We start from the raw sequence: 24953 nt of genomic DNA, 5'->3' as shown, positions 1-24953 counted from the left end.
ATATTGTAATAATGTATAAAGTTAAAAGTTTTATTTTCATAGGCATAAGTTGTACATAACGATAAATTCCATATAGTTTCAGTCACCTCCGTGCAGAAAGATCTCATCGTGGGTGTAAATGTTTTGGACTTAAGGATAAAATCCTGGGTGAATATCACACCTGGATATCAGTTACACAATTCACTTTTATATAGTGTGACAACGTGATCAGATGGATGGTTATATGTACACAACACCCAGGTGGGGCACTTGAAAATTTAAATTGTCAAAAAAACATTATTTTTCCTATTTTATTTTCCCGTGGCGAGTATAACCGTAAAATGGTTACCTGTAACACAGTCCTGTCCATTATATACAGTACAAACATCATAATGACAACCCTTCTCTTTCAGTTTAGATTCATTTGGCACTCGCAGCTAGTTCAGGGAAGACTATAGTGTTCATGGTTCTTATATATACGAATATAGTCTTTTTGGAGTTAGAAGAGCTGACGCTCATGTAAACTGAATGGCAAATTCTTCATAAAGTATACATATCACTGAGTACCAATGCCACAGGTGACTAGTTGTCAAACTAAAGGAGGAATGAGATCTCCCGTCAACCACCACTTCAGAGTTCACATTCAGTTAGTCGGTTTCTCGTGCGGTACGGCATATTTTTTTTTGAAGAACATTGATATAAATGCACAGTAAGTTATTTCACTATGTATGAAGGTGTGGTGTTGATGCTATAGCCACAGAGACAGGTCAGATACAGAGCTTTACCATTATTGTGAGCTTAGCATTGCCTCCAAAAAGCTACCAAGAAGAGGCTTTTTCTGAGTAACAGGAAAGTTAGCATGACAGAATACTGAGTTCCTCCATAGAGCTGCATTTGAAAATAAAAGCTAGTTATCTTGCTAATGTGCTTACAGTTCATTTTAAACCAAAAGACAACACATGCGCTGTCTTGCACTGTTAATAGATACGCTGTAGGCTAAAAGCTAGCGTTGCTCATTGAGAGGACAAGCAACAGTTAATAGATGTGAGTACAGTAACAAAAATACAGAGAGAACAACACACAGCATGTTTTCATGTTGAAAATGACAACAATGCTGTGAGGCTGATGGTACAGTATAAGCGATACATTGAATATATACTGTAGATAGTAGATTTAGTTGCCATTCTAATTGCTTGTTTCGTTCCAGGAGCTTCACGTACACAGTTTCGCTAGGTGAGTGGTAAAGCAGTGGGGAAGTGCGTCATACAGAGAGGAAGTGATTTCACTGATGTGGTAGCAGGAAGAAATTGTCAAAAAGGGAGAAGAAAACCATTCAGCACTGTTGTCAATGGGGGACTAGTCAGTAACATAGATCATGGACTTTAATTCTTCTCCATTACGGTGAATGTTTCACAGAGGCCAATAGAGCTTCCGTTTGTTGTGGCACTGTGGGGAGGAGCAAAAGCATTACCAGGTGGCGGAGGGGGGGGGGGGGGGTGGGGTTGTCAGTCAGCAAGGGGTCAGTGCGGGTGGTTGAAATGTGGCAGGTTAATGCTAGGCCATGTCGACTTCTCTCTCTATGCCCACATACTTCAGGGCATCATCCTGGCTGTACCTGTAAGGGGCAGGAGAGAGAGTCAGGACAGTGTGAAGCATCAGTGTAAAAGAAATGCAAGTCATCCCACAAATATCAGAGACAACCAAAGAAGGACTGCGATACCGTGTTGTATCGAAGGCTCCAGTGTTCCCATGGCCACAAGGCTCTACCTATAGTCGAAGAAGAGCTCCTCCCCCTGTAGGATAGCCCGTTTGGCAAAGATCCCGATGCGGTGGTCTCCGTTCACCATGACCACTGCAACAACAGCCATCACATCATTGATTTGTACACGTCACCAAACCAAATCATTCCACAAAACAGGCTTTGTATTTTTCTATGTGATCCTACCCTTAGCGTAGCAGTTTGGGTTCACAGAGTGATTCGCAAATCGGATTTTATTCCCCTTCCTTGTGGCGTCCACGACAAAGTCTGTTGAGACATTACAGGGACAGTGTCAGCTCAGCGATCACAGAACACAGCGACTGTGATGTCCTTTAAAGGGCTAACTGTGCATCATCAGAGTGTTGAGGAGTCATTATTACCATTGTTCAGGTTGAAGAGGAAACTGGACATGTATTTGTCGTAGATCCTCCCCCGTCGGTCCGCCTCATCCTGCGAGATTAGCTGCAGACACAGACAGTTTCAGAGTGTGATGGTCAGACTAAATGTTTTATACATTAATACAAAGACATTCATACAAACGCATACTGATACAGTATGAACCCCACATCCAACTATACCCCATTACAGGATAAAGAAAGCTACGTTCAACAGCTTTATGTAGCCTCACCTCTCCACAGTACTCTGAGATGAACTCATTCTTCTGAACTGACTCTTTGATGAAGGTGCCCCACCCTGCCACGTTTGAGGGGGCCAGCAGGAGGTGCTGGGAGAGGTCAGAGGTTAGAGGTTAAAGTTGGCTGACATTTAGGCAAAAATGACAAGGCAACACCAGAATAATACAACTGTGCCTTTTATTCCTCAGCAAGTCATAAGTATGTTAATATGGGTTCTGACTCTGACCTGAATTCAGATACAGCACATCATCAGCTATCAAGCTAGCTGTAAAACCAGCTTCTATTTTCTATTCCTTTTGACTGGAACATGACCCACTGGCCTACCTTCTTGAGCCCCCTTTGGATGCTGCAGTTCTTGCAGGAGACTACCTTGCTGTCCCAGTGGTCTGCGGCTCCACAGGTCATACACAGATCTGGGTCACATTCCCTCACCGCCAGGTAGCAGGGACACTGCTTGGTGTTGCACTGGGTCTTACAGCGGCAGCCCGGGAAACGGTTCTGGCCTGGAGAACAACGTAACACCCCAGGGTAGTGTTCAGAGTCAGACAGGGGAGCGTTCAGCGGAGAGGTTGATAGTCGCTTTTAGAAACGGCATAGAAACATACTGCGGTAACAGAGAGGCCGTATGAGTTATATGCCTCAGTGGACTAAAAAACTATTTTGTAACAGAATTCTCTGTGGCGAATAGCAACTGCATTTTCATTAATGAACGCTGCCTCAATGGTAAAAAAGCTGCTGCTCTGTAATGTAACTCATCAATCACTGACCTCTGCTGGCAGCTATGCTGAAATACAGCTGTGCTGAGACTAATGGAAAGCCTTCCGGGCAGAGGAAGAAGGAAAACGAGCAGCAGACAACTTAAAATGTCCCTCTCCTCTCCAACAGGTTTAGCTGGAGGACAATACTCCATAACCAAAGCAGTAACATTAGTCTTGTCTCTCCTCCTTCCTAAGTCTTCTTCCCTACAGTTTGTGTGGCTGTGTGTGCGCGCATCACCGAGCAGTGTTCAGTCGTAGCGGTCTGTCTCGTATAAATGTAGGGATGGATGTTGTAGCTCAGGCACTGTGCCTGTCACATCTCTTTGATTCCTCTCCAGGGCTGTGGAGCTCACACATAAAACCCTCCCTACGCTGCTTCCTGTCAGAACCAGGGAGGGGGAAGGGAGAACTGTATTTCTATTAGAACACAAAATGAGCCAAAGCTGTGAATTCAGAGCCAAGCTCTCTCCCTCTCTCTCTCTCTTTCAACATTCCTTCCTTCCTCCCTGTGGCCATTTGTGGAAGTGCGTGGGCCCAGCGGTTCAGGCTCATTTCTCCTGGGATGAATGTGTCAGAGCATTGTGAACACGGCCCCATGCTGAACAGATGCCCATGCAGCTAACCAAACCCTGGCCTGCCAGAGGACAGCTTATCCTGCGAACACACAGCGAGGAGTAGGATCATCTTACACACTGTTCCACTGTCTATTATGGCCTGTCAAAAGGGCCTTTTTATCCACCGAGTAAAAGAGAGCTAGGCTTCAGCAGAATTGTCCTGTGAACACATTCCTATTCCCATTACAGAGTTGAGCTGTGAAACCTTTCGCTGTCAGTGCAGGTAATTGTAGTACACATTTACCACAGCCAGTTTAGTGGAAGGAATGTTCAGTACGTGTTGAAATGTGTCTGTTTTTACACTTATATGCCTTGGACTTCTGCAAAGGGTCTGTATGAGTTGGGAAGTGGTGTGTGTGTGTGTGTGTGTTAGGACGAGGTGGTAGCAGTGGATGTGTGTTTGAGTAAGGTGACACTCACACTCGTGCTCACACTGGCAGAACTTCTCACAGAAATTCTGGGTCATCACACAGGGACAGGAGCTGTCACATGGCTGGTCCGGGTGGTCACATGGCTGGTAGTTGTACACCTGATTGGATGAGTTATCTAGAGAGGACAAAGGCTTTAATTATACAATGAGCAGATGCATCATTCTGAATTAGTGTATAAGAAAGGCATTTGACAATGTTAATTTGACTATTTCAATACTTCAGTCAAGTGAAGAACTCGCCTTTCTTGAGCTGTATCTTTGCCCATAACCTACAGAAAGAAATGAAAAACACTTTCAATAATCATGTCTATTTCTGTACAAAGGTATTTGAAAAAGAGCAGTTACTTTCATTTTCTGTACGGTTTAATCTTTTTCTCCCACTGATCTGTGTATCAGGGTCCATTCTCACTACATTCCTATGAGGTCATGCTGCAACAGGGACTGGGAGGGAGTGAGTGTAAAAGTCGGCGGCCATCTTGCCTGTGCTTCCTCTTCTTCTTCTGAGGGGCGCTGCCACCCTCCTCCAACGGAACACGATGGATCAGGACCTCTTTCACAGCAAACTCATACACCTGAAGAAGAGAGGGAACACACACATTAAACACACACATGCAGGCATATTTGTCCACGCATACACTACACGCATACACACAGATATGAGGCAACTATACACAACTATGCAGAATGTTGTGTGGTTCTGGAATTGGTCCCATTGTGTAGTTGAGTGTCTCTCAAATTAAGCTGGGAAGCGCATCGCTGCATGTGATTACTCCATAAAACACACGGCCCTCTCCTCCCCTATCAGAACCCACCACCATCTCAGCGTAATACACACACACACACACACACCTCCCCGCCATCCCACTCCCCACACACACCCGCAAAGCCCCAAACCACTTCTGCCTGCCAAAAAAACAGATTTGGCTTCCTCCCTAAAACAGACAGACACACATTACGCAGAGGGAGGGACTGGGAGGCTCGTAGCAGCGGTGTTTCCATCCAGCCAAACCACAGGCTCTCTGAGGGATAACAAGGCCATGCTATAGAGTCACACTGGCATTGTGTTGGGGGACGGGATGCTGCTGCAGGGGGCAAAGCTACTTTGCAATGTCTGTGGCGGATCTCTGTCGTCGCACTTCGCCCTCTTTGTTTCTCGGTCTTTGTCTCTCCGTTTTGTTTTGGAGGATTGGAACGTGTCTCTCAATAGCTTTGTAAATCTGATCAGAAGGCCTAATATGCTCCCCATACAATACTCCCATAACTCCCCCATATTAGAGACACATAACATCCCCACAATACCTCAGCTCAGAAGGGATCCGTTTGCTATAAGCCGTCTAAGCCCGGAGACCGTGACAGAGTCTCGGAGAATAACAAAGATGTCATGTACATGTCGTAAAAGTCCTAATTTATGTTGTTTACATTCCATTTGTAATCATCCCAATTTCCCACACAGTATTATGTGTTACGACACTTGTATCAATGCCAACACACTACAACACAGTCACCGCGCCACTTCGTTGTCTTGTCGGTCTGTACTAGTCTGTAATGTGTTGTGGTCATTTGTGTGTTGTCCAGGAGACTTGCTTTAATTGCCGTATCAATAGAGTATATGAACATCTGGTGGGTGTAGGATCTTGGTGGTTCACCTGTTTGCAGGTCTTGGTGCTGATGAGGCGAGCGATGGAGCAGAAGTTGTTGTAGTAGGTTCCGTGCAGCACTCTGAACAGAGACTCCTCAGCCCCACTCCACTGGACAGGAGGTTCCACCTGCTCCCCGTGCTCCTCCCCCGGGCACAGCTTGGTGGGGGTCTGACAGCGAGAGTTGCTCTCTGACCGTACCCAAAAACACACACATGCGCACGCACACAGACACACACACAGAGGGGGGGGGGGGGGGGGGGGGGGGGGCATTTGAGACTCATGCACATACATCCACTGCCAAAGGCAGAGAGCAACATGTTGCTTGGCAACAGGTTCAAGGCTGTGTTACTGTGACCACATGCTATGGCTGGGGAATGCTTATTAGTCCGCTCATCAATCTGTTTTTACACATGATTTGAGCTAGAGGGAACGGCCGCTGGGCCACCAGCTTAAGTCAGTAGTCTATCTTCAAAATGAAGAGCTGCAGTGACATCACAGTACAGATATTAGTTACTTTTAAACGGAATGCAAGAGAGAGAGACAGTAGAGAGAGTGAATGAGTGAATGATTAAGACAGAGAAAACGAGAGCCTGAGGAGATTGCTCTTTCTCCCTCCCACTGTTCTCCACATGAGTCTGTCAACAGAAAGAGGAAACCAGGGGGAGAGGCTGAGTGAAGAATCTATTGGTTTTGGAGCTGAAACCCATGGTTGGATTCTTGTGTTTGGAGAGCGAGTGAGAGTGAATGGTTTAAAAATATATATATATATTCTTCAGCCAATGTTCTCCTTTCTGATGTACTGCATTCAGCACACATGAACCATTCTGGCAGATGAGCGTTATGGGGAACTTAGTCGATCCATTCTGTCATTAATACACTGAGGTATGACAGATATACTGTAGTACCGTAGCAGCTGAGGCATTAGTGTTCTCCTACCTGAGAAGACAGGAAGCTGGTAGTCTCCTATTCATGGGTGGCATCTTTCGTCACAATATTGTTTTGAACGTTCGTTTTGGACTGATGCCCAACTGAGCATCCTACTCGATGTATTGTCAATGAGCGCTGATGACAATGTAATCAATAGTGCCCCAAGCTAGCACAGTGGATCTGGGCCGATTCCGGCTGAGAGTCCGCCTTCGGCAGTATTGCTTATGGCTAGGATGCGGGGATTGAGCTGGTGCCGATTCCGGTGTGAGTTACCTGGCCCAAATGTATTACTTGGGGCCTCGGACCAATTGTGGCTACTCTCTAGCAGATGATTACACGCGCTGCTTTATATAATTAACATTTCATTATTTATTTTTCCATATTTTCTCATTGTTTCTGTGATCAAAAAATACAATTAACATTCTTTAGGAGTCCCGTGTAGTATTTTAGTATTGTGATACTTTGTGGAAGGCGATTGATAAGCATTATAAACTTTGTGGATGGAGCTTCCCGAGTGGCGCAGCGGTCTAAGACACTGCATCGTAGTGAAAACTGCGTTGCTACAGGCCGCGACCGGAAGACCCATGAGGCGACGCACAATTGGTCCAGCATCATCCGAGATAGGGGAGGGTTTGTTTGGCCGGGATGTTCTTGTCCCATCACGCTGTAGCGACTCCCGTGGCGGGCCAGGCGCATGCACGCTGACACGGTCACCAGGTGTATGGTGTTTCCTCTGACACAAAATGTTTTTTTTTGTGGATGGGTATAATTTGTATGTATAAAATGTATAATAGTAATATTTCAAATTACTAATTTTGAAAACATTTATTTACATTTGCGTCGGGCTGCTTCTGGGGGGATTCTGGTAAGATGCCGACAAAGTCGTCTGAATTCTGGTAGATGGAAACAGCCCGATTCTGGGTAGTCATTCATTTTGATTCCGGGCCGAGTCCGACACCCGATTCCGTGCCAATTCAATCAGTTCCGGACGCCTGGAAGAGGACTGCTTCTGGGCAGATTCCTCATTGCTAGCTAGAGAATTACAGTGGCTTAGAAACACAATGCAACTAAAAAAGGCGGCAAATAAATAAAGACCTTTTGTCATAATTTTGATGTCGCCAGATTAACTTTAGATGCATGACGCGACCGAGTGACGCAGGTGCAACCTATGAATAGTACTTTAAAAGCTAGTCTTCCCCATAGTTGTCTCTTAAAGTACTTACGGACCAGACAGACTAACATGAAAATCGGCCGTGCGCAGTGGGTTGCCGTCCTATCGCCTCTGACCACAAAACGTCGGTCGTCATTTTATGTTAATTTCCCAACGATTCTACATGTTGAATTACCACCGTTTGTCGACACCCAGCAGGTGCTCTACTGATCTGTCTTGTCCCTTATAATGCTAGTGTTTCCCCAAGCTACCTGAGGAGCTGGTGGTCTCATGGTCACTATCCACCTCCTTGGCCTCCTCAGTGGTGCCTGACGGGCCAGGGCAGCTGGAGCTGGGAGGGCGCGGCTGTCGCCGCCGCCGCCGGGGCCTCTGGGAGCGCAGCATCTCCTGATCTGCAAACTCTTTGGCCCCTTTCTTTAGAGGAGGAAGAGAGGGATGGAAATGAAGAGGTAGAAGAGTGTTAAAGGAGGGATGAATGGATCAGAGCGTCATCATTGGCTTGTCTGTCTGTTGTCGGGCAGAGTTAAACACAGAGGACACGTAGAGGATCTGAGCACACCTGTAGCAGAAAGCAGTCCGGACCACAGGGCTCTGTCTCCATGCGAATCTCCTTGCTCTTCCTCTTGTAAACATTAGGCGTAGCGTGAAAAGCTGGAAAGACACATACTATTAGTATACTGATAGTAACAATATACTGTATGTTAGTAGAACAGTAATACTAGGGACATAACACATTTCGCCTGCTGCACAGACCCTATGGACACTCTAGTCTAGAGCACCTGGTTAAATTGTGCTTAGGAGTATATCAATTCTCTCCATGGTTAAAGTAGGAAGAAATATATGTCATTGTTGTAAAAATGTGTGAGTCTGCTACATTTACTATTATCATATATTAAAATATTGAATTACTTTGACATATTTAATTAGGTTACATTACGCTAATTTCCCAATGGTGGACAGAATGTGTTACTACATTACACATACTAACGTTTTTACCACACAAGAATTGCAGGAAATACACATCCTTTTTACCTCAGATGGGTGATGTTAGTATTACAGTTGATAGTCATCATAATCTCATAAAATCAATTAATTAAAACAGATCAATACCCATACTTGTTCTAAATAGTAGGCATTTTGGGAATGCAAAAAAATAATGTTTGATAGTATTTTAAATGTTGAAAATGTTGTATGCTTTAAATGCCAGGATGTCATACTAACTTGGGGGTTTTCATCTAGTAGAATTCGCGACACACTATTGAGGAAGAGAATCATTTTGAGACTGACGTGTGTTTGACAACAGCTGATAATCAGATATTTTGGACACGGCCACGGTTTTTGTCATACACGCCAGTCCTTTGTGGGACTTAGAACTCAGCTGTCATTTTCAGACCACGTTGGCTAGAAAAAAAATTGGGCGCTCTGGCATTACATGTATTAATGGATTTGAGGGTTAAGCTATCATTCAAATGAAAGCCAACCCCTATTGCTATTAGAAACCGATGATGAGGTAGTGATTTGTTGAAATTATCCAGTCCAAAAAATAAATCCTTTTCCGTATTGGCCATCTACCAAAATCATTTTCTCACAGAGAAATAGTTTGATAAATGGCTACGACAGGTTATCATCATTCGACATATATATGTTGTATAGCCAAGTTCATTGAGGTTTGTCTGGTAGAAGAGTGCTAATGGTACATATCGCCACGGTTAATGTCCCAGTTAATTGATTTCAATACAATATCAATGTGAGTGATTAATATGCGTGCGCTATTGATTACAGTAGAACAAGCTCATCAATTCCATTCTTGAGTGACCGCTCGGTAAATATTAGTACGTGTGCAGTTTGTAAGGTGCTAATTTAGGGAAAGGGAAAAGGGGATACCTAGTCAGTTGTCCAACTGAATGTTTTCAACTGAAATGTGTCTTCCGCATTTAACCCAACCCCTCTGAATCACAGAGGGGGGCTGCCTTAATCTACATCCTTCAGTGCCCGGGAAACAGTGTGTTAACTGCCTTGCTCAGGGGCAGAACGTCAGATTTTTACCTCGTCAGCTTGGAGATTCGATCCAGCAACCTTTCGGTTACTGGCCCAACGCACTAACCATTTAGCAAAATACAAGTATTCTGAACATGTGTGACACGTGTGTGTAGGGTGTAACTTTTATGTATTGGTCTTCAAAATATCACAAGTATTTCAGCATATTGATTATGAATTTGGACATTTAAAACCGGTGTTTTCACACGGCCATAAATCAAAAAGCCGTGACAACAGGAAGCAGCAACAGTGTCATTTTCAATGTTTTTTTAGGGAATACAAACGGTACTTTTTATAATTATTTTAAAACTGAATTATACTTTATCAGGTAAAAACGACTGAATGAGCCCAAAAACGGGCTACGATTCATTGATGTTGATGAAATCGTGAAAATATGTAATAATGCATTTATTATAACACTAGAGATGTGTTGATTCCAGAGAGAAAAAAGAAAAACAGAAATCCAGAGGAAAAGCCACATGTTGACAGATGTCAACAGGTTAAAAACACAGGGAGAGTTAGAGAGAGAGAGAGAGTTAGAGAGAGATACAGAAAGTTAGAGAAAAGAGTAAACCCATAGGACACATTACGGTGGAGGAAGCAGTCGTATTTGAAGCAGCGCCTGCAGAACAACGTATGGAAGGAGTGTAAGGACTGCTCCCGCTGGACAGACTTGGCGAACGGCCCGTCTATGTTAGGGGTGCAGAGGGGGGGCAGCTTTACCGGGCTGGGGGGCTCCAGGAGGTCCTTGTACCTAGAGAGGTGTCATTTGGGGAAGAAGGGGATAAAACAAAACATAGCCTTACCATGCATAATATAACTTTGTATTAGGATTGTATTTTGTATGAGCATGGTATATGGCATGATATACAGTAGAAGTGGGAAACTAGAGTAAGTAGCCGTATTCTGACTCAAGTAGGTCTATGCCAGGGGTAGGCAACTAGATTCAGCAGCTGGACGATTTTTGTCGGAGCGGATGGTTGGGGGGCCGGAACATAATTATAATAATTTGTACATTGCAAATAGACCACAACTAAGCCCAGAAATAAATTGCATTTGGAAATAACAATAATTTCATACCTTGATTACATTGAGACATGATCAAGTACATTTTTTTGTGTGGAAATACTTGGGAACAGATTTCCTAAATTAAACAAATATTTTGCTGAATTCCTGGTGATTTTACAGTCCTTTTCTTTTTTACGAAAAACAAAACATCATTATTCTTTGTTTTACTAAAAACTTTGGGGGGCCCTGTTGCCGACCCCTGACCTATACTCATTTGCAGGTGGATTTGGATGTGAGTGTTTAGTTTGCGGTATTTTCTAAGAAAAAGGCCTTTCAGACAGGGATGCAACAACTTTTCTTTTGAGTGTGAGGAGAGAGGGCAGAGAGCATTATTAGCATCTCCCTGAGAGCTCCCATCTCCATGGTGAACACTAAGCAACGCTCGGCTAAGCACAGCACAGTTGTTGGGCACTTTTCTTACTTTTCCTTCAGCTCCTCCGTCGTACCCTTGTAGGGGAACATCGAGGCGATGGCCGTGAATATCTTATCATGCGGGATCTTCTTTTTGGCAGCCAAGTCCCTCACTAAGGAAGGTAGTGAGAAGAAAAGCAAAGAGCAGATAATTAGCAACTCAACCAAAACAACGACGCCGTAAAAGAGGCAGACGAAGCGGTCTTCTGGTCAGGCTCCGGAGACGGGCACATCGCACACCGCTCCCGAGCATACTTCTCGCCAATGTCCAATGTAACGTTCAATGCTTCACGGAAACATGGCTCACTCGAGACACGCTATCGGAGTCGGTACAGCCAGCTGGTTTCTTCACGCATCGCGCCGATAGAAACAAGCATCTTTCTGGTAAGAAGGGCGGGGGGGGTATGCCTTATGATTAACGAGACGTGGTGTGATCATAACAACATACAGGAACTCAAGTCCTTCTGTTCACCTGACTTAGAATTCCTCACAATCAAATGTCGACCGCATTATCTACCGAGAGAATTCTCTTCAATTATAATCACAGCCGCATATATTCCCCCCCAAGCAGAAACATCGATGGCCCTGAACGAACTTCATTGGACTCTATGTAAACTGGAAACCACATATCCTGAGGCTGCATTCATTGTAGCTGTGGATTTTAACATGGCCAAACTAAAAACTAGACTCCCTAAATTCTATCAGCATATCGATTGTGCAACCAGGGCTGGTAAAACCCTGGATCATTGTTATTCTAACTTCCGCTTCCGATTGTTATTCTAACTTCTAACTCCCCCACCCTCCCTTCGGAAAAGCTGCCCACGACTCCATTTTGTTGCTTCCAGCCTATAGACAGAAACTAAAACAGGAAGCTCCCGCGCTCAGGTTTGTTCAACGCTGGTCCGACCAATCTGATTCCCCGCTTCAAGATTGCTTCGATCACGTGGACTGGGATATGTTCCGCAATGCGTCAAACAACAACATTGACGAATACGCTGATTCGGTGAGCAAGTTTATTAGCAAGTGCATCGGCGATGCCGTACCCACAGCAACTATTAAAACATTCCCAAACCAGAAACCGTGGATTGATGGCAGCATTCGCACAAAACTGAAAACGCGAACCACTGCTTTTAACCAGGGCAAGGTGACCGGAAACATGACCGAATACAAACAGTGTAGCTATTCCCTCCGCAAGGCAATCAAACAAGCTAAGCGTCAGTATAGAGACAAAGTAGCGTCACAATTCAACGGCTCAGACACAAGAGGTATGTGGCAGGGTCTACAGTCAATCACAGATTACAAAAAGAAAACCAGCCCCGTCGCGGACCAGGATGTCTTGCTCCCAGACAGACTAAACAACTTCTTTGCCTGCTTTGAGGACAATACAGTGCCACTGACACGCCCCTCTACCAAAACCTGCGGACTCTCCTTCACTGCAGCCGACGTGAGTAAAACATTTAAACGTGTTAACCCTCGCAAGGCTGCAGGCCCAGACGGCATCCCCAGCCGCGTCCTCAGAGCATGCGCAGATCAGCTGGCTGGTGTGTTTACGGACATATTCAATCAAACCTTATCCCAGTCTGCTGTTCCCACATGCTTCAAGAGGGCCACCATTGTTCCTGTTCCCAAGAAAGCTAAGGTAACTGAGCTAAACGACAACTGCCCTGTAGCACTCACTTCCGTCATCATGAAGTGCTTTGAGAGACTAGTCAAGGACCATATCACCTCCACCCTACCTGACACCCTAGACCAACTCCAATTTGCTTACCGCCCCAATAGGTCCACAGACGACACCATCGCAACCACACTGCCCACTGCCCTAACCCATCTGGACAAGAGGAATACCTATGTGAGAATGCTGTTCATCGACTACAGCTCAGCATTTAACCTCTACAGAGTACCTAACCCGGATCCGGGAGCACCCCCCACACCCCCCACACTGATTAGCATCGCTAGCATAGCGTCACAATTAAATAGTAGCATCTAAATATCATTAAATCACAAGTCCAAGACACCCAATGAAAGACACAGATCTTGTGAATAAAACCACCATTTCAGATTTTTTAAATGTTTTACAGGGAAGACACAATATGTAAATCTATTAGCTAAACACGTTAGCAAAATGACACCATTTTCTTACTCCAACAGTTTCTTACTCCATCAGGTGCTATCACCAATTCAGCTAAACTAAGATATTGATAGCCACTAACCAACAAAAAAATTCTTAAGATGACAGTCTGATAACATATTTATGGTATAGCATAGTTTTTTTTTTTTAAATGTGCATTTTTCAGGTATAAATCACAGTTCTACATTGCAGCTGCAATCTGATATAGTGCTGATGCAGCTAGAACAATTACAGAGACCAACGTTATATAACTAATTACTTGTCTTAAAACATTTCAGAAAAAATACACAGCGTACAGACATTGAAAGCCCAACATCTGGTGAATCCAAACAATATTTCAGATTTTTTAAATGTTTTATAGCGAAATTAGCATAACTAGCTAATTAGCATAACCAGGCCAGCCAAAACCAGCTGGACGCGCGCGACCAGTTCACATGCACGACAGATATATGAAATAACATCGTAAATTGGGTCTTACTATTGCTGGTCTTTCATCAGAATGTTGATCAAGGTGTCCTTAGTCCTGATGAGTCGTTCAATCCATTCACAATGGCAACTTCCCCTCTTCATTTAGCCTGGGTACTGGTCGACTGGCACGGTCCATGTCCAAAGTTAAAAAACTCAAAGAACGGAACACGGCAAAACTCCCGAAAAAATTCTAATAATCTGATTAAACTATATTGAAAAAACATACATTACGGTGATATGGTCACATGTATCAAACAAACTTCGACACGGAGATAGTTTTCATCCGTAACGTCAGCATAACAAAAGACAATGCCACCTCTGAAAACGCGCATCTCAGAAACCGGAAGTTGTCGGTCACGCTAAAGAAATAGATCTTATTTCACGTCAGTACAAGATAAACAAAAAATTTCTCCTCTGACGTCTTCCAGACACCCAGAGGAAGAAGAAGGAAGTGTCATTCGGGTCATAGGTCGCGTGACCATATATAGGCAGAGCTTTGAAGCGAGCATACACATCTTGCAATCTTTTTCTGGCTCAGGGAAAGTGCTGTGAAATGACCTGTGTTTGACTCAGAGACTCAATTGGAACGGTTTTAGAAACCATAGCTTGTTTTCTATCCAATGCTATATGGTTATATGCATATAGTAACAGCAATAATTGAATAAGAGGCAGTTTAGTCTGTAGAGGCAATTATGCTAATGCGAAACAGCACCCCCTGTATTCTCAAGAAGTTAACACCATAGTACCCTCCAAACTCGTCATTAAGCTTGAGACCCTGGGTCTCGACCCCGCCCTGTGCAACTGGGTACTGGACTTCCTAACAGGCCGCCCCCAGGTGGTGAGGGTAGGTAACAACATCTCCACTCCGCTGATCCTCAACACTGGGGCCCCACAAGGGTGCGTTCTGAGCCCTCTGCTGTACTCCCTGTTCACCCACGACTGTGTGGCCATGCACGCTTCCAACTCAATCATCAAGTTTACAGACGACACTACAGTGGTAGGCTTGATTACCAACAACGACGAGACGGCCTACAGGGAGGTGGTGAGGGCCCTCGGAGTGTGGTGTCAGGAAAATAACCTCACACTCAACGTCAACAAAACAAAGGAGATGATCGTGGACTTCAGGAAACAGCAGAGGGAGCACCCCCCTATCCACATCGACGGGACAGTAGTGGAGAGGGTAGAAAGTTCCTCGGCGTACACATCACGGACAAACTGAATTGGTCCACCCACACAGACAGCGTGGTGAAGAAGGCGCAGCAGCGCCTCTTCAACCTCAGGAGGCTGAAGAAATTTGGCTCGTCACCAAAAGCACTCACAAAATTTTACAGATGCACAATCGAAAGCATCCTGTTAGACTGTATCACCGCCTGGTACGTCAACTTCTCCGCCCACAACCGTAAGGCTCTCCAGAGGTTAGTGAGGTCTGCACAACGCATCGCCGGTGGCAAACTACCTGCCCTCCAGGACACCTACACCACCCGATGTCACAGGAAGGCCATAAAGATCATCAAGGACAACAACCACCCGAGCCACTGCCTGTTCACCCCGCTATCATCCAGAAGGCGAGGTCAGTACAGGTGCATCAAAGCAGGGACCGAGAGACTGAAAAACAGCTTCTATCTCAAGGCCATCAGACTGTTAAACAGCCACCACTAACATTGAGTGGCTGCTGCCAACATACTGATTCAACTCCAGCCACTTTAACAATGTAAAAATGTATTTTTTTTTATCACAACCCACTTTAAACAATGCCACTTCATATAATGTTTACATACCCTACATTACTCATCTCATATGTATATACTGTACTCTATACCATCTACTGCATCTTGCCATCTTGATGTAATACATGTATCACTAGCCACTTTAAACAATGCCACTTTTATATGTTTACATACCCTACATTACTCATCTCATATGTATATACTGTACTCGATACCATCTACTGCATCTTGCCTATGCCGTTCTGTACCATCACTCATTCATATACACTGCTCAAAAAAATAAAGGGAACACATAAACAACACAATGTAACTCCAAGTCAATCACACTTCTGTGAAATCAAACTGTCCACTTAGGAAGCAACACTGATTGACAATAAATTGCACATGCTGTTGTGCAAATGGAATAGACAAAAGGTGGAAATTATAGGCAATTAGCAAGACACCCCCAATAAAGGAGTGATTCTGCAGGTGGTGACCACAGACCACTTCTCAGTTCCTATGCTTCCTGGCTGATGTTTTGGTCACTTTTGAATGCTGACAGTTTTTTATTTATTTATTTTTTATTATTTTATTTTACCGTTATTTTACCAGGTAAGTTGACTGAGAACACGTTCTCATTTGCAGCAACGACCTGGGGAATAGTTACAGGGGAGAGGAGAGGGATGAATGAGCCAATTGTAAACTGGGGATTATTAGGTGACCATGATGGTTTGAGGGCCAGATTGGGAATTTAGCCAGGACACCGGGGTTAACACCCCTACTCTTACGATAAGTGCCATGGGATCTTTAATGACCTCAGAGAGTCAGGACACCCGTTTAACGTCCCATCCGAAAGACGGCACCCTACACAGGGCAGTGTCCCCAATCAGTGCTCTCACTCTAATAGTAACATGAGATGGAGTCTACAACCCACACAAGTGGCTCAGGTAGTGCAGCTCATCCAGGATGGCACATCAATGCGAGCTGTGGCAAGAAGGTTTGCTGTGTCTGTCAGCGTAGTGTCCAGAGCATGGAGGCGCTACCAGGAGACAGGCCAGTACATCAGGAGACGTGGAGGAGGCCGTAGGAGGGCAACAACCCAGCAGCAGGACCGCTACCTCCGCCTTTGTGCAAGGAGTAGCACTGCCAGAGCCCTGCAAAATGACCTCCGGCAGGCCACAAATGTGCATGTGTCTGCTCAAACGGTCAGAAACAGACTCCATGAGGGTGGTATGAGGGCCCGATGTCCACAGGTGGGGGTTGTGCTTACAGCCCAACACCGTGCAGGACGTTTGGCATTTGCCATCCTGGATGAGCTGCACTACCTGAGCCACTTGTGTGGGTTGTAAAGTCCGTCTCATGTTACCACTAGAGTGAGAGCACCGCCAGCATTCAAAGTGACCAAAACTTCAGCCAGGAAGCATAGGAACTGAGAAGTGGTCTGTGGTCACCACCTGCAGAATCACTCCTTTATTGGGGGTGTCTTGCTAATTGCCTATAATTTCCACCTTTTGTCTATTCCATTTGCACAACAGCATGTGCAATTTATTGTCAATCAGTGGTGCTTCCTAAGTGGACAGTTTGATTTCACAGAAGTGTGATTGACTTGGAGTTACATTGTGTTGTTTAAGTGTTCCCTTTATTTTTTTGAGCAGTGTATTTTTATGTATGTATTCTTCATTCCTTTACACTTGTGTGTATAAGGTAGTTGTTGTGAAATTGTTAGGTTAGATTACTCGTTGGTTATTACTGCATTGTCAGAACTAGAAGCACAAGCATTTCACTACACTCGCATTAACATCTGCTAACCATGTGTATGTGACAAATAAAATTTGATATGTAATTGTATTTGCACTTTTTACCATGTAAGCAATCATATTGGAACGATAGCAAAGTCCCAAGCATATTGAGAAGGACTATTTGTCCATGTGCTCTGTGTATTGAGAGAGTACCAATGGGTGTTTGTCATACTGATGTGTTCTGACACTGAGTGACAGTGTCTGATGCCACAGTATCTCTCTATGTGAGTGTCACCCCCCCCCCCTCCCCCTCCCCAGTTCCCATAATCGCTGGTGCTCTCTATGTGCCAGAGGTCAAAGGGCCTTGTAACCAGAACCTGGTCGTATTGTATTGGTGTTATGACCAAACATGTTCCCCCATCCACCCTGTCTGTCCCTGGGACAGTCTCTTTGTAAACAATGCCAGGCAGTGCCACCGTGCTGGGACAGAGCAACCTGCTGGCTCCTGTACAACATGGGGTACAGTCACAGGGATCAACCTGACCTGTACCTGCTGTTCTCTCATGCCACTGATAAGAGTAAGAGGACAAGTCTATAGCAAATACAAATAAGCGTTTATATTTCCCTTCAGATAGTCCAGCATAGTAAAACCAGTGACTCATATAGAAAACAGCACGTATTGCCTTTTGTTAGATAAGCATCCAATCACATCTAGGAGACATGAGCAACTGTGTTAGTTGTGGTTCCATCTTTCAGTCAAAAGACTCTGGAGGACACTTACCCTCTATGACACTCCTCCTCTTCCTCCTGAAGAAGGCTGTGGGGCCCACCTTGGCCTCTTCAGTCCCTTCCCCAGCGCTCTTCCTCACCCCTTTCTCCTCCTCCTCTTTCCCCCCTTTCTCCTCCGCCGCCTCCTCCTCCTCTTCCTCGTCGGAGTACTGGCTCAAGGCCTCCACCAACTCCTTAAAGACCTCGTCGTTGATGAACCCTCCCTCTGGGAGACAAACCACACAGTCAACATGTCAGCACCTACTGATGACATCATGCAATATACGTCAGCACATATCCCCTAAACAATTAAGATTGCCCCAGCAGCACACAGCAACGCACGTACTGTACCGGTGACATCCTGGAGCATGCCTAACCCCCACGTCTCCAATAATATAACTCTGTGATAGATCAGACTGACAGTGTGGGTAATCGAAACAGGACAGAAATTATGATACCCCTAGTCTAGGTAGGTAGGCAGGCAGGTCACCTCTGTCTCCATGGACACCGTCATAGTTGTCGATGAGCTCCTCCAGGAAGGCCTCGTCCTGCTCCAAAACCTCGTCTCCCATGTAGGGGATGTTATGGAGGAACGTCTCATCCTCCACCTAGGAAACCATTTTTATTTAATTTTTTTTATTTAACGAGGCAAGTCAGTTAAGAACAAAATCTTATTTACAATGACGGCCTACCCCGGCCAAACCCGGACGACGCTGGGCCAATCGTGCGCCGCCCTATGGGACTCCAAATCACGGCCGGAAGTGATGCAGGTTTTTCTTAAATTTTCCTATGTTCTACAATGTAGAATAATAGTGAAGGCATCAAAACTATGAAATAACACAGATGGAATCATATAGTATCGAAAAAGGTGTTAAACAAATCAAAATATATTTTATATTTTAGATTCTTCAAATAGCCACCCTTTGCCCTGATGACAGCTTTGCACACTCTTGGCATTCTCTCAAACAGCTTCACCTGGAATGCTTTTTCCAACAGTCTTGAAGGAGTTCCCACATATGCTGAGCACTTGTTGGCTGCTTTTCCTTCAATCTGCGGTCCGACTCATCCCAAACCATCTCAATTTGTTTGAGGTCAGGTGATTGTGGAGGTCAGGGCATCTGATGCAGCACTCCATCATTCTCCTTCTTGGTAAAATAGCCCTTACACAGCCTGGAGGTGTGTTGGGTCATTGTCCTGTTGAAAAACAAATGATAGTCCCACTAAGCGCAAACCAGATGGGATGGCGTATAAATGCAGAATGCTGTGGTAGCCATGCTGGTTAAATGTGCCTTGAATTCTAAATAAATCACAGACAGTGTCACCAGCAAAGAATCCCCCCACACCAAAACACCTCCTCCTCAATGCTTTACGGTTGGAAATACACATGCGGAAATCATCCGTTCACCCACACCGCGTCTCACAAAGACCAAAAATCTCCAATTTGGACTCCAGAACAAAGGACAAATTTCCACCGGTCTAATGTCCATTGTTCGTATTTATTGGCCCAAACAAGTATCTTCTTATTATTGATGTCCTTTAGTAGTGGTTTCTTTGCAGCAATTTGACCATGAAGGCCTGATTCACACAGTCTCCTCTGAACAGTTGACGTTGAGACGTGTCTGTTGCTCGAACTCCGTGAAGCATTTATTTGGGCAGAAATTTCTGAGGCTGGTAACTCTAATGAACGTATCCTCTGCAGCAGAGGTAACGTTGGGTCTTCCTTTCCTGTGGCGGTCCTCGTGAAAGCCAGTTTCATCATAGCGCTTAATGGTTTTTGCGACTGCACTTGAAGGATCTTTCAAAATTCTTGAAAATGTTCCGTATTGACTAACCTTCATGTCTTAACGTAATGATGGACTGTCATTTCTCTTTGATTATTTGAGCTGTTCTTGCCATAATATGGATTTGGTCTTTTACCAAATAGGGCTATCTTCTGTATACCCCCCTACCTTGTCACAACACAACTTATTGGCTCAAACGCATTAAGGAAAGAAATTCAAAAAATGTACTTTTAAGAAGGCACACCCGTTAATTGAAATGCATACCAGGTGACTACCTCATGAAGCTGGGTGAGAGAATGCCAAGAGTGTGCAAAGCTGTCATCAAGGCAAAGGGTGGGTATTTGAAGAATCTCAAATATAAAATATATTTAGATTTGTTTAACACTTTTTTGGCTACTATATGATTCCATATGTGTTATTTCATAGTTTTGATTATTTACATTATTCTACAATGTAGAACATAGTAAAAATAAAGAAAAACCCTTGAATGAGTAGGTGTTCTAAAACTTTTGACCGGTAGTGTGTACTGAATGTGTGTGTGTTGTCGGGAAAGCCCCATACCATGAAGTTCTGCTGCAGAGGGGACCAGGAGTACATGAAGGGGATTCCTGCCACGGTCGTCAGGGGCCGCATGGCAACCGCCTGAGCTTTAAACGCTGGGAAGCCAAACTCCACCATGCACAACTGTGATTGGGCCAGAGACAGATGGGTGAGTATGACAAAGGAGGACAGACCAGCACTGGATTATAACCAACAGGTAGGCTACTATTACCCAAATGGATAAAAACAATGATATATCCACTGACACTACTCTGAAATGAACAAGGAAGCAAATACCAAGACACTAGAGAAGAGCATAGTGAGAATTTCAGGAACACAAGATGCTGCTCTGTCTGCCTCCAGGCTGTTTTCATCATAGGTTCTGAGAGAGTTTAGTTATTGACCTCAGTAAGGCAGCCTCATGAACCCTTTTTGGCAGCTCAGCATCTCCCTGAAAAGGGATGAAACATCACAGTCCTCTGTCGGCCTGATAGGAGAGCAGACCCTGCCCTGGTTAATGAGGCAGGAGTCAGAATGGGCTTTAAAGGGCTAGTTAATGGCCAAAATGTAGATTTCTCCTTAAATACACATACACAAATGTAAATCTTCTTCATGAGATGGCCATAAATAATAACGGGTAGTGCTGCAAAAATGTTGAAAGGTCTAGAACTAACCTTATAAAGGTGTACTCCCCTTTGAGGACACAAACTCAAGTACATTGCACAAAAATTATGAAAAATCTGATATTATTTTTTTCCCTATTCAACAAAAGTGGCACAATAGGGCTTGAAACAATCAAATTATAAATGACTTACTGTAAGATTTCACTTTTCTTATAACTGTAAAATAAATGTTATCATACAAACATTCTCTGGGCAATCCAGAGACACCATTCAAATGTGTGCAGACCAACAATGTCTACAACTCCTGGATTGCTGGTGCTATGTATTGGCCATTGAGAGGCTTTGAAGCCACCGGTCGGCCATATTGGCACTCCGCAGTAGGAGCAGTCCTCCATAGGAATGAATGGAATTCTAAAGTATTTCAATTAAATCTTTCAAAGACAACATTACATGTATTTAAGTATTTGGTGCAGACTCGTTACAACCTCATATTTAAGCACTAAGTGATTTTGTCCATCTGTGACCAAGAGAAAGTGGTCTTGTTTCAATTCTCCAAAATTATTTTAGATTTTTTCCTGTTGAGAGCTATAAATCCATCTGAGAACATCAATGTGAGATGAAACTGCTATTGTTGCATCTGCTAGACACTCCCGTTTCATAAGAGCTATTGCAAGCGCAGCTACGAGGTTCACTGGCACAGGAAATCGTTGCTTTGTCTGGATAGGCCAGAAAATGTGATGAGTCGGCTCCTACTGTATGTCTCTCTATCCTTTTGTCTCGCTCACCTTTTTGCCAGGTAGCGCTCCACCTGGGGTAGACAGGGGAACTGACTGGATCCTCAGCTTGGACCACTCCTCGTTCAGCAGGTTGGTACGTTCCTCTATCTTCTGCCGGTTGGACATGAACAAGGCCTGGAAAAGACAGGGAATGTAAGAAGAGTTTGTAATACCTATACACACAATCTCTCTCTCTCTCAAAATCCTTACCTTGACCTCCTCTGCGTTTTTAAAGCGTTTCAGCTGACGGAGGCGCATGTACTCAGACTTCACCCTCTTCCTCCACTCCAACAAGCTTTGGGAGGGTATGTTGGAGGCAGGACAAGGTGTTGGGGTTGGGATCAGGGCCGGGACTGGGTCTGAGACAGGGGCCTCTGGAGCCTCCATGGTCCTGCACAATGATAGAAATGACTGGAGTTACTGGCACTGACACAAAGACAAAACACATGGAAGTGCCCTGGTCAATCATGCTAAAGAACACTTTTCTATTTCACTGATTCTTCAGGGTCAATTTTTGTGTTGTTAGAAGTAGTATTAAAGATGGATATCACTGTTGGTGTGAATGTGGTGTGTGAATTGCTTGTGACTAACTCCAAAAACACGTTTTACTTGGATCTGGGATGTGATAACATCAATGGCAATTGGAAAAGTAATTTTCCAAGAGCTTCCCGTAAGAGAAGTGATTCAGCCACCCCCCCCCCCCCCCCCACACACACACACACACACACACACACACACACACACAGCCAAACGAAACGCATGACTCCAACTTCTGCATGCTTGTGCGTGAGCGAACCACCGCCCCCTTCTGTTAGCAAAAGCACCAAGGACTGCATTAAAAAGGCTTTTTTTAAAACACCTTCCAGTGCATCCTGGTCAGCGCTATAATGTGCCATTCGTAATCTTATCATGTGGGACTAGAACAACGGAATCATAAAATAACGGGCCTATAATAAAGTGAAACCTCAAGCACGTCAAACTTGTCATATACCTAGACCAAATGGCAGTCTGAAAAACACGTTCTCCCCTACACATACAACATTAGTAAAAGTGGGCGTTTCTCTTCTGAAAACCAATATGAAAACAGAGGAGCTAAGTGCGTAGTACACTTTTCCAGGATTTCATAACCTCTTCTGCAGAATTCTATAACCCTATCCCACAAAAATGTTGTGGGATTGGTGAGAAGCAAAATAAATGTCGCGCTGCGTAAAGGCTTTTCGTTTTCAGGGCAAATGAGTCGTATCAACCGTACCAGGCATTAGCCTTCCATAGAATCCTACACCCTTAGAATCCTACACCAACAGTCGATAACAGAAGTCACATACGTTGATGCATCGCCTATCCATTTCAATTATGTTCGTTTTACGCAATGGACAGCTTTCACGCCCAACCAATAACATTATAATGTGATATCTCTAATGCGCTTCTCTGGGATGCGCGCACACATGTTCAGTTTTGATACAGTGTCGCAGTTAGAAATACCTTTAAGGATCCTCGTGTCCTCTTATTTGTAGCGACTTGAGCTCGCCACTACAGCGTTGAACTCCCCGTTTGAAATCCACCATAAAATACGGATTTCTTCGCTACGGACGCGGAGTAAATAATAGGCTCCGTGTATTTGTATTCACACGCCGATGGGATCCGAAGATTCCTATGTCGTCCGCAAGCATGCTGAAATTGAAGTTGTACAGTTAAAAGCTGCGCACTTAACTGGCTCAGTTAGAGAGTGACGTCTTTATTATGATCACTCTGTGCTTGGTAGCTGGACTGGGGTAAAAAGCGTGCGACTTGAACGTATATGGACATTTGGATAGCCCACATGTAGCTTATGAATGATTCTACTCACAAGGGCTACACGCCTACTATAAGGCTACAACTAATATTATTACTACTATCAGAATACTATTACTATTAGTCAACGATTACATAGGCGACTAAGCTACTATAGGCTACTAATAACTAGTGGATAATACTAATGTATCAAAATGCTACAGTTCATAGGTAGTCATAATAATGATGTTTAATATGTTTATTATTTATTCATATAATGAGATAGAAAAAAAAAAAATAGAACAAATGCCTATACCTATATGGATGTAATGCATTTTAATATGAGGGTCAGGTGATGGTATTTGGGAAGGTTATAGTAACATCATTCGTTCATCACCAACAACCTTTGCTCTCATACTGTAAGGTACCCTGTTGTATTTTTCCATAATTAATGTATAAATGTCATACACATTTATACAGGGGTAATAATAAACATATATTATCAGTGAGTATTGTTCCTCCGTCATTCATGGAAGAGGAAGCCTCCAGCCTCTAGTCTAGTGCATGTTGTTTTCCTTCTCTCAGGGGGCGGGTGTGCAGCGCGAGCTGGGGCTGTGGCACGCTACTCATAGTCACGTGATTCTCAGAGGAAGGAGAACCTCGCCTGATCCAGTAACACAGACAACCCAGCGGCCCAGCCAGGCCAATGTTAGCTGTGTTCAACAGTCAGTGCTCATTGAACAGTAGCCTGGCCTATTAGAGTACGTACTGCTTTTTATGATACACTATGTCTGTTTAAATTAAATGGCAAATAACTGTCTGGAAGATAGAAAGAAAAGACTATGCAAAGCATAATCTATTATAGAGTGTTCATAAATACCATAGAAACAGTTAATAGATACATATTACATCATGATGCTTTATAAATTAAGTACTGTTGAGGTAGGAGTGAAAACTAACAAAACTGATGGTGAAAGTGAACCCTGCTCTCTTTTTTTTTCCATACACAAGATGGCACTGTAGGGCTACTTTTATTAAAGTTCTCCATTATATTACAGTTGTACCAATATCACTATATTAGGCCTACAATTCTTCCAGGGTGTAGAATGACAAGTCTACGGCTGGTTTATGATCGGGCCATTGGGTGATTAAACAGGGGTGGGCCGAATGACAAGCAACAGGATGGAAAAGGATAACATAATCCACTTCAAAACACCAGGCCCAA

The 24953-nt window shown here is 44.2% G+C and overlaps 1 protein-coding gene across 2 annotated transcripts; it reads right to left on the bottom strand.

Annotated features, from left to right (window-relative positions):
- Window positions 1-9: 9 nt before the first annotated feature.
- On the bottom strand, window positions 10-23755 carry LOC129829886 (histone-lysine N-methyltransferase EZH1-like). Of its 2 annotated transcripts, none has more exons than XM_055891882.1 (20): window positions 23441-23755; window positions 22169-22349; window positions 21968-22093; window positions 20581-20703; window positions 18729-18846; window positions 18252-18464; window positions 11440-11542; window positions 10541-10704; window positions 8473-8564; window positions 8165-8327; window positions 5822-6003; window positions 4656-4747; window positions 4416-4444; window positions 4166-4291; window positions 2698-2876; window positions 2367-2462; window positions 2119-2200; window positions 1925-2005; window positions 1747-1831; window positions 10-1594 (listed from the first exon to the last, which is right to left on the bottom strand). In XM_055891882.1, the coding sequence occupies exons 2-20, from the start codon at window positions 22343-22345 to the stop codon at window positions 1534-1536; spliced, it is 2292 nt and encodes a 763-aa protein (XP_055747857.1). In that variant the 5' UTR covers window positions 22346-22349; window positions 23441-23755; the 3' UTR covers window positions 10-1533. The 2 variants fall into 2 exon arrangements, with proteins under 2 accessions (XP_055747857.1, XP_055747863.1); XM_055891888.1 differs by having other exon boundaries at window positions 1505-1594; window positions 1700-1831.
- Window positions 23756-24953: the final 1198 nt, after the last annotated feature.

The sequence above is a fragment of the Salvelinus fontinalis genome, chromosome 2 (assembly GCF_029448725.1).
Source record: "Salvelinus fontinalis isolate EN_2023a chromosome 2, ASM2944872v1, whole genome shotgun sequence".
Classification (NCBI taxonomy): Eukaryota; Metazoa; Chordata; class Actinopteri; order Salmoniformes; family Salmonidae; genus Salvelinus; species Salvelinus fontinalis.
The sequence above is the reverse complement of the archived record's forward strand: the minus strand, read 5'-3'. Positions and strand labels throughout refer to the sequence as shown.

Excerpts from the sequence above, each read along its gene's own strand:
- LOC129829886 (XM_055891882.1), bottom strand. The coding sequence starts at position 22,345 with ATGGAGGCTCCAGAGGCCCCTGTCTCAGACCCAGTCCCGGCCCTGATC. Across the intron at positions 18,847-20,580 it reads CTCTGCAGCAGAACTTCATG|GTGGAGGATGAGACGTTCCT; the intron begins GTATGGGGCTTT and ends ATGGTTTCCTAG. Across the intron at positions 2,006-2,118 it reads CCTCTTCAACCTGAACAATG|ACTTTGTCGTGGACGCCACA; the intron begins GTAATAATGACT and ends ATGTCTCAACAG.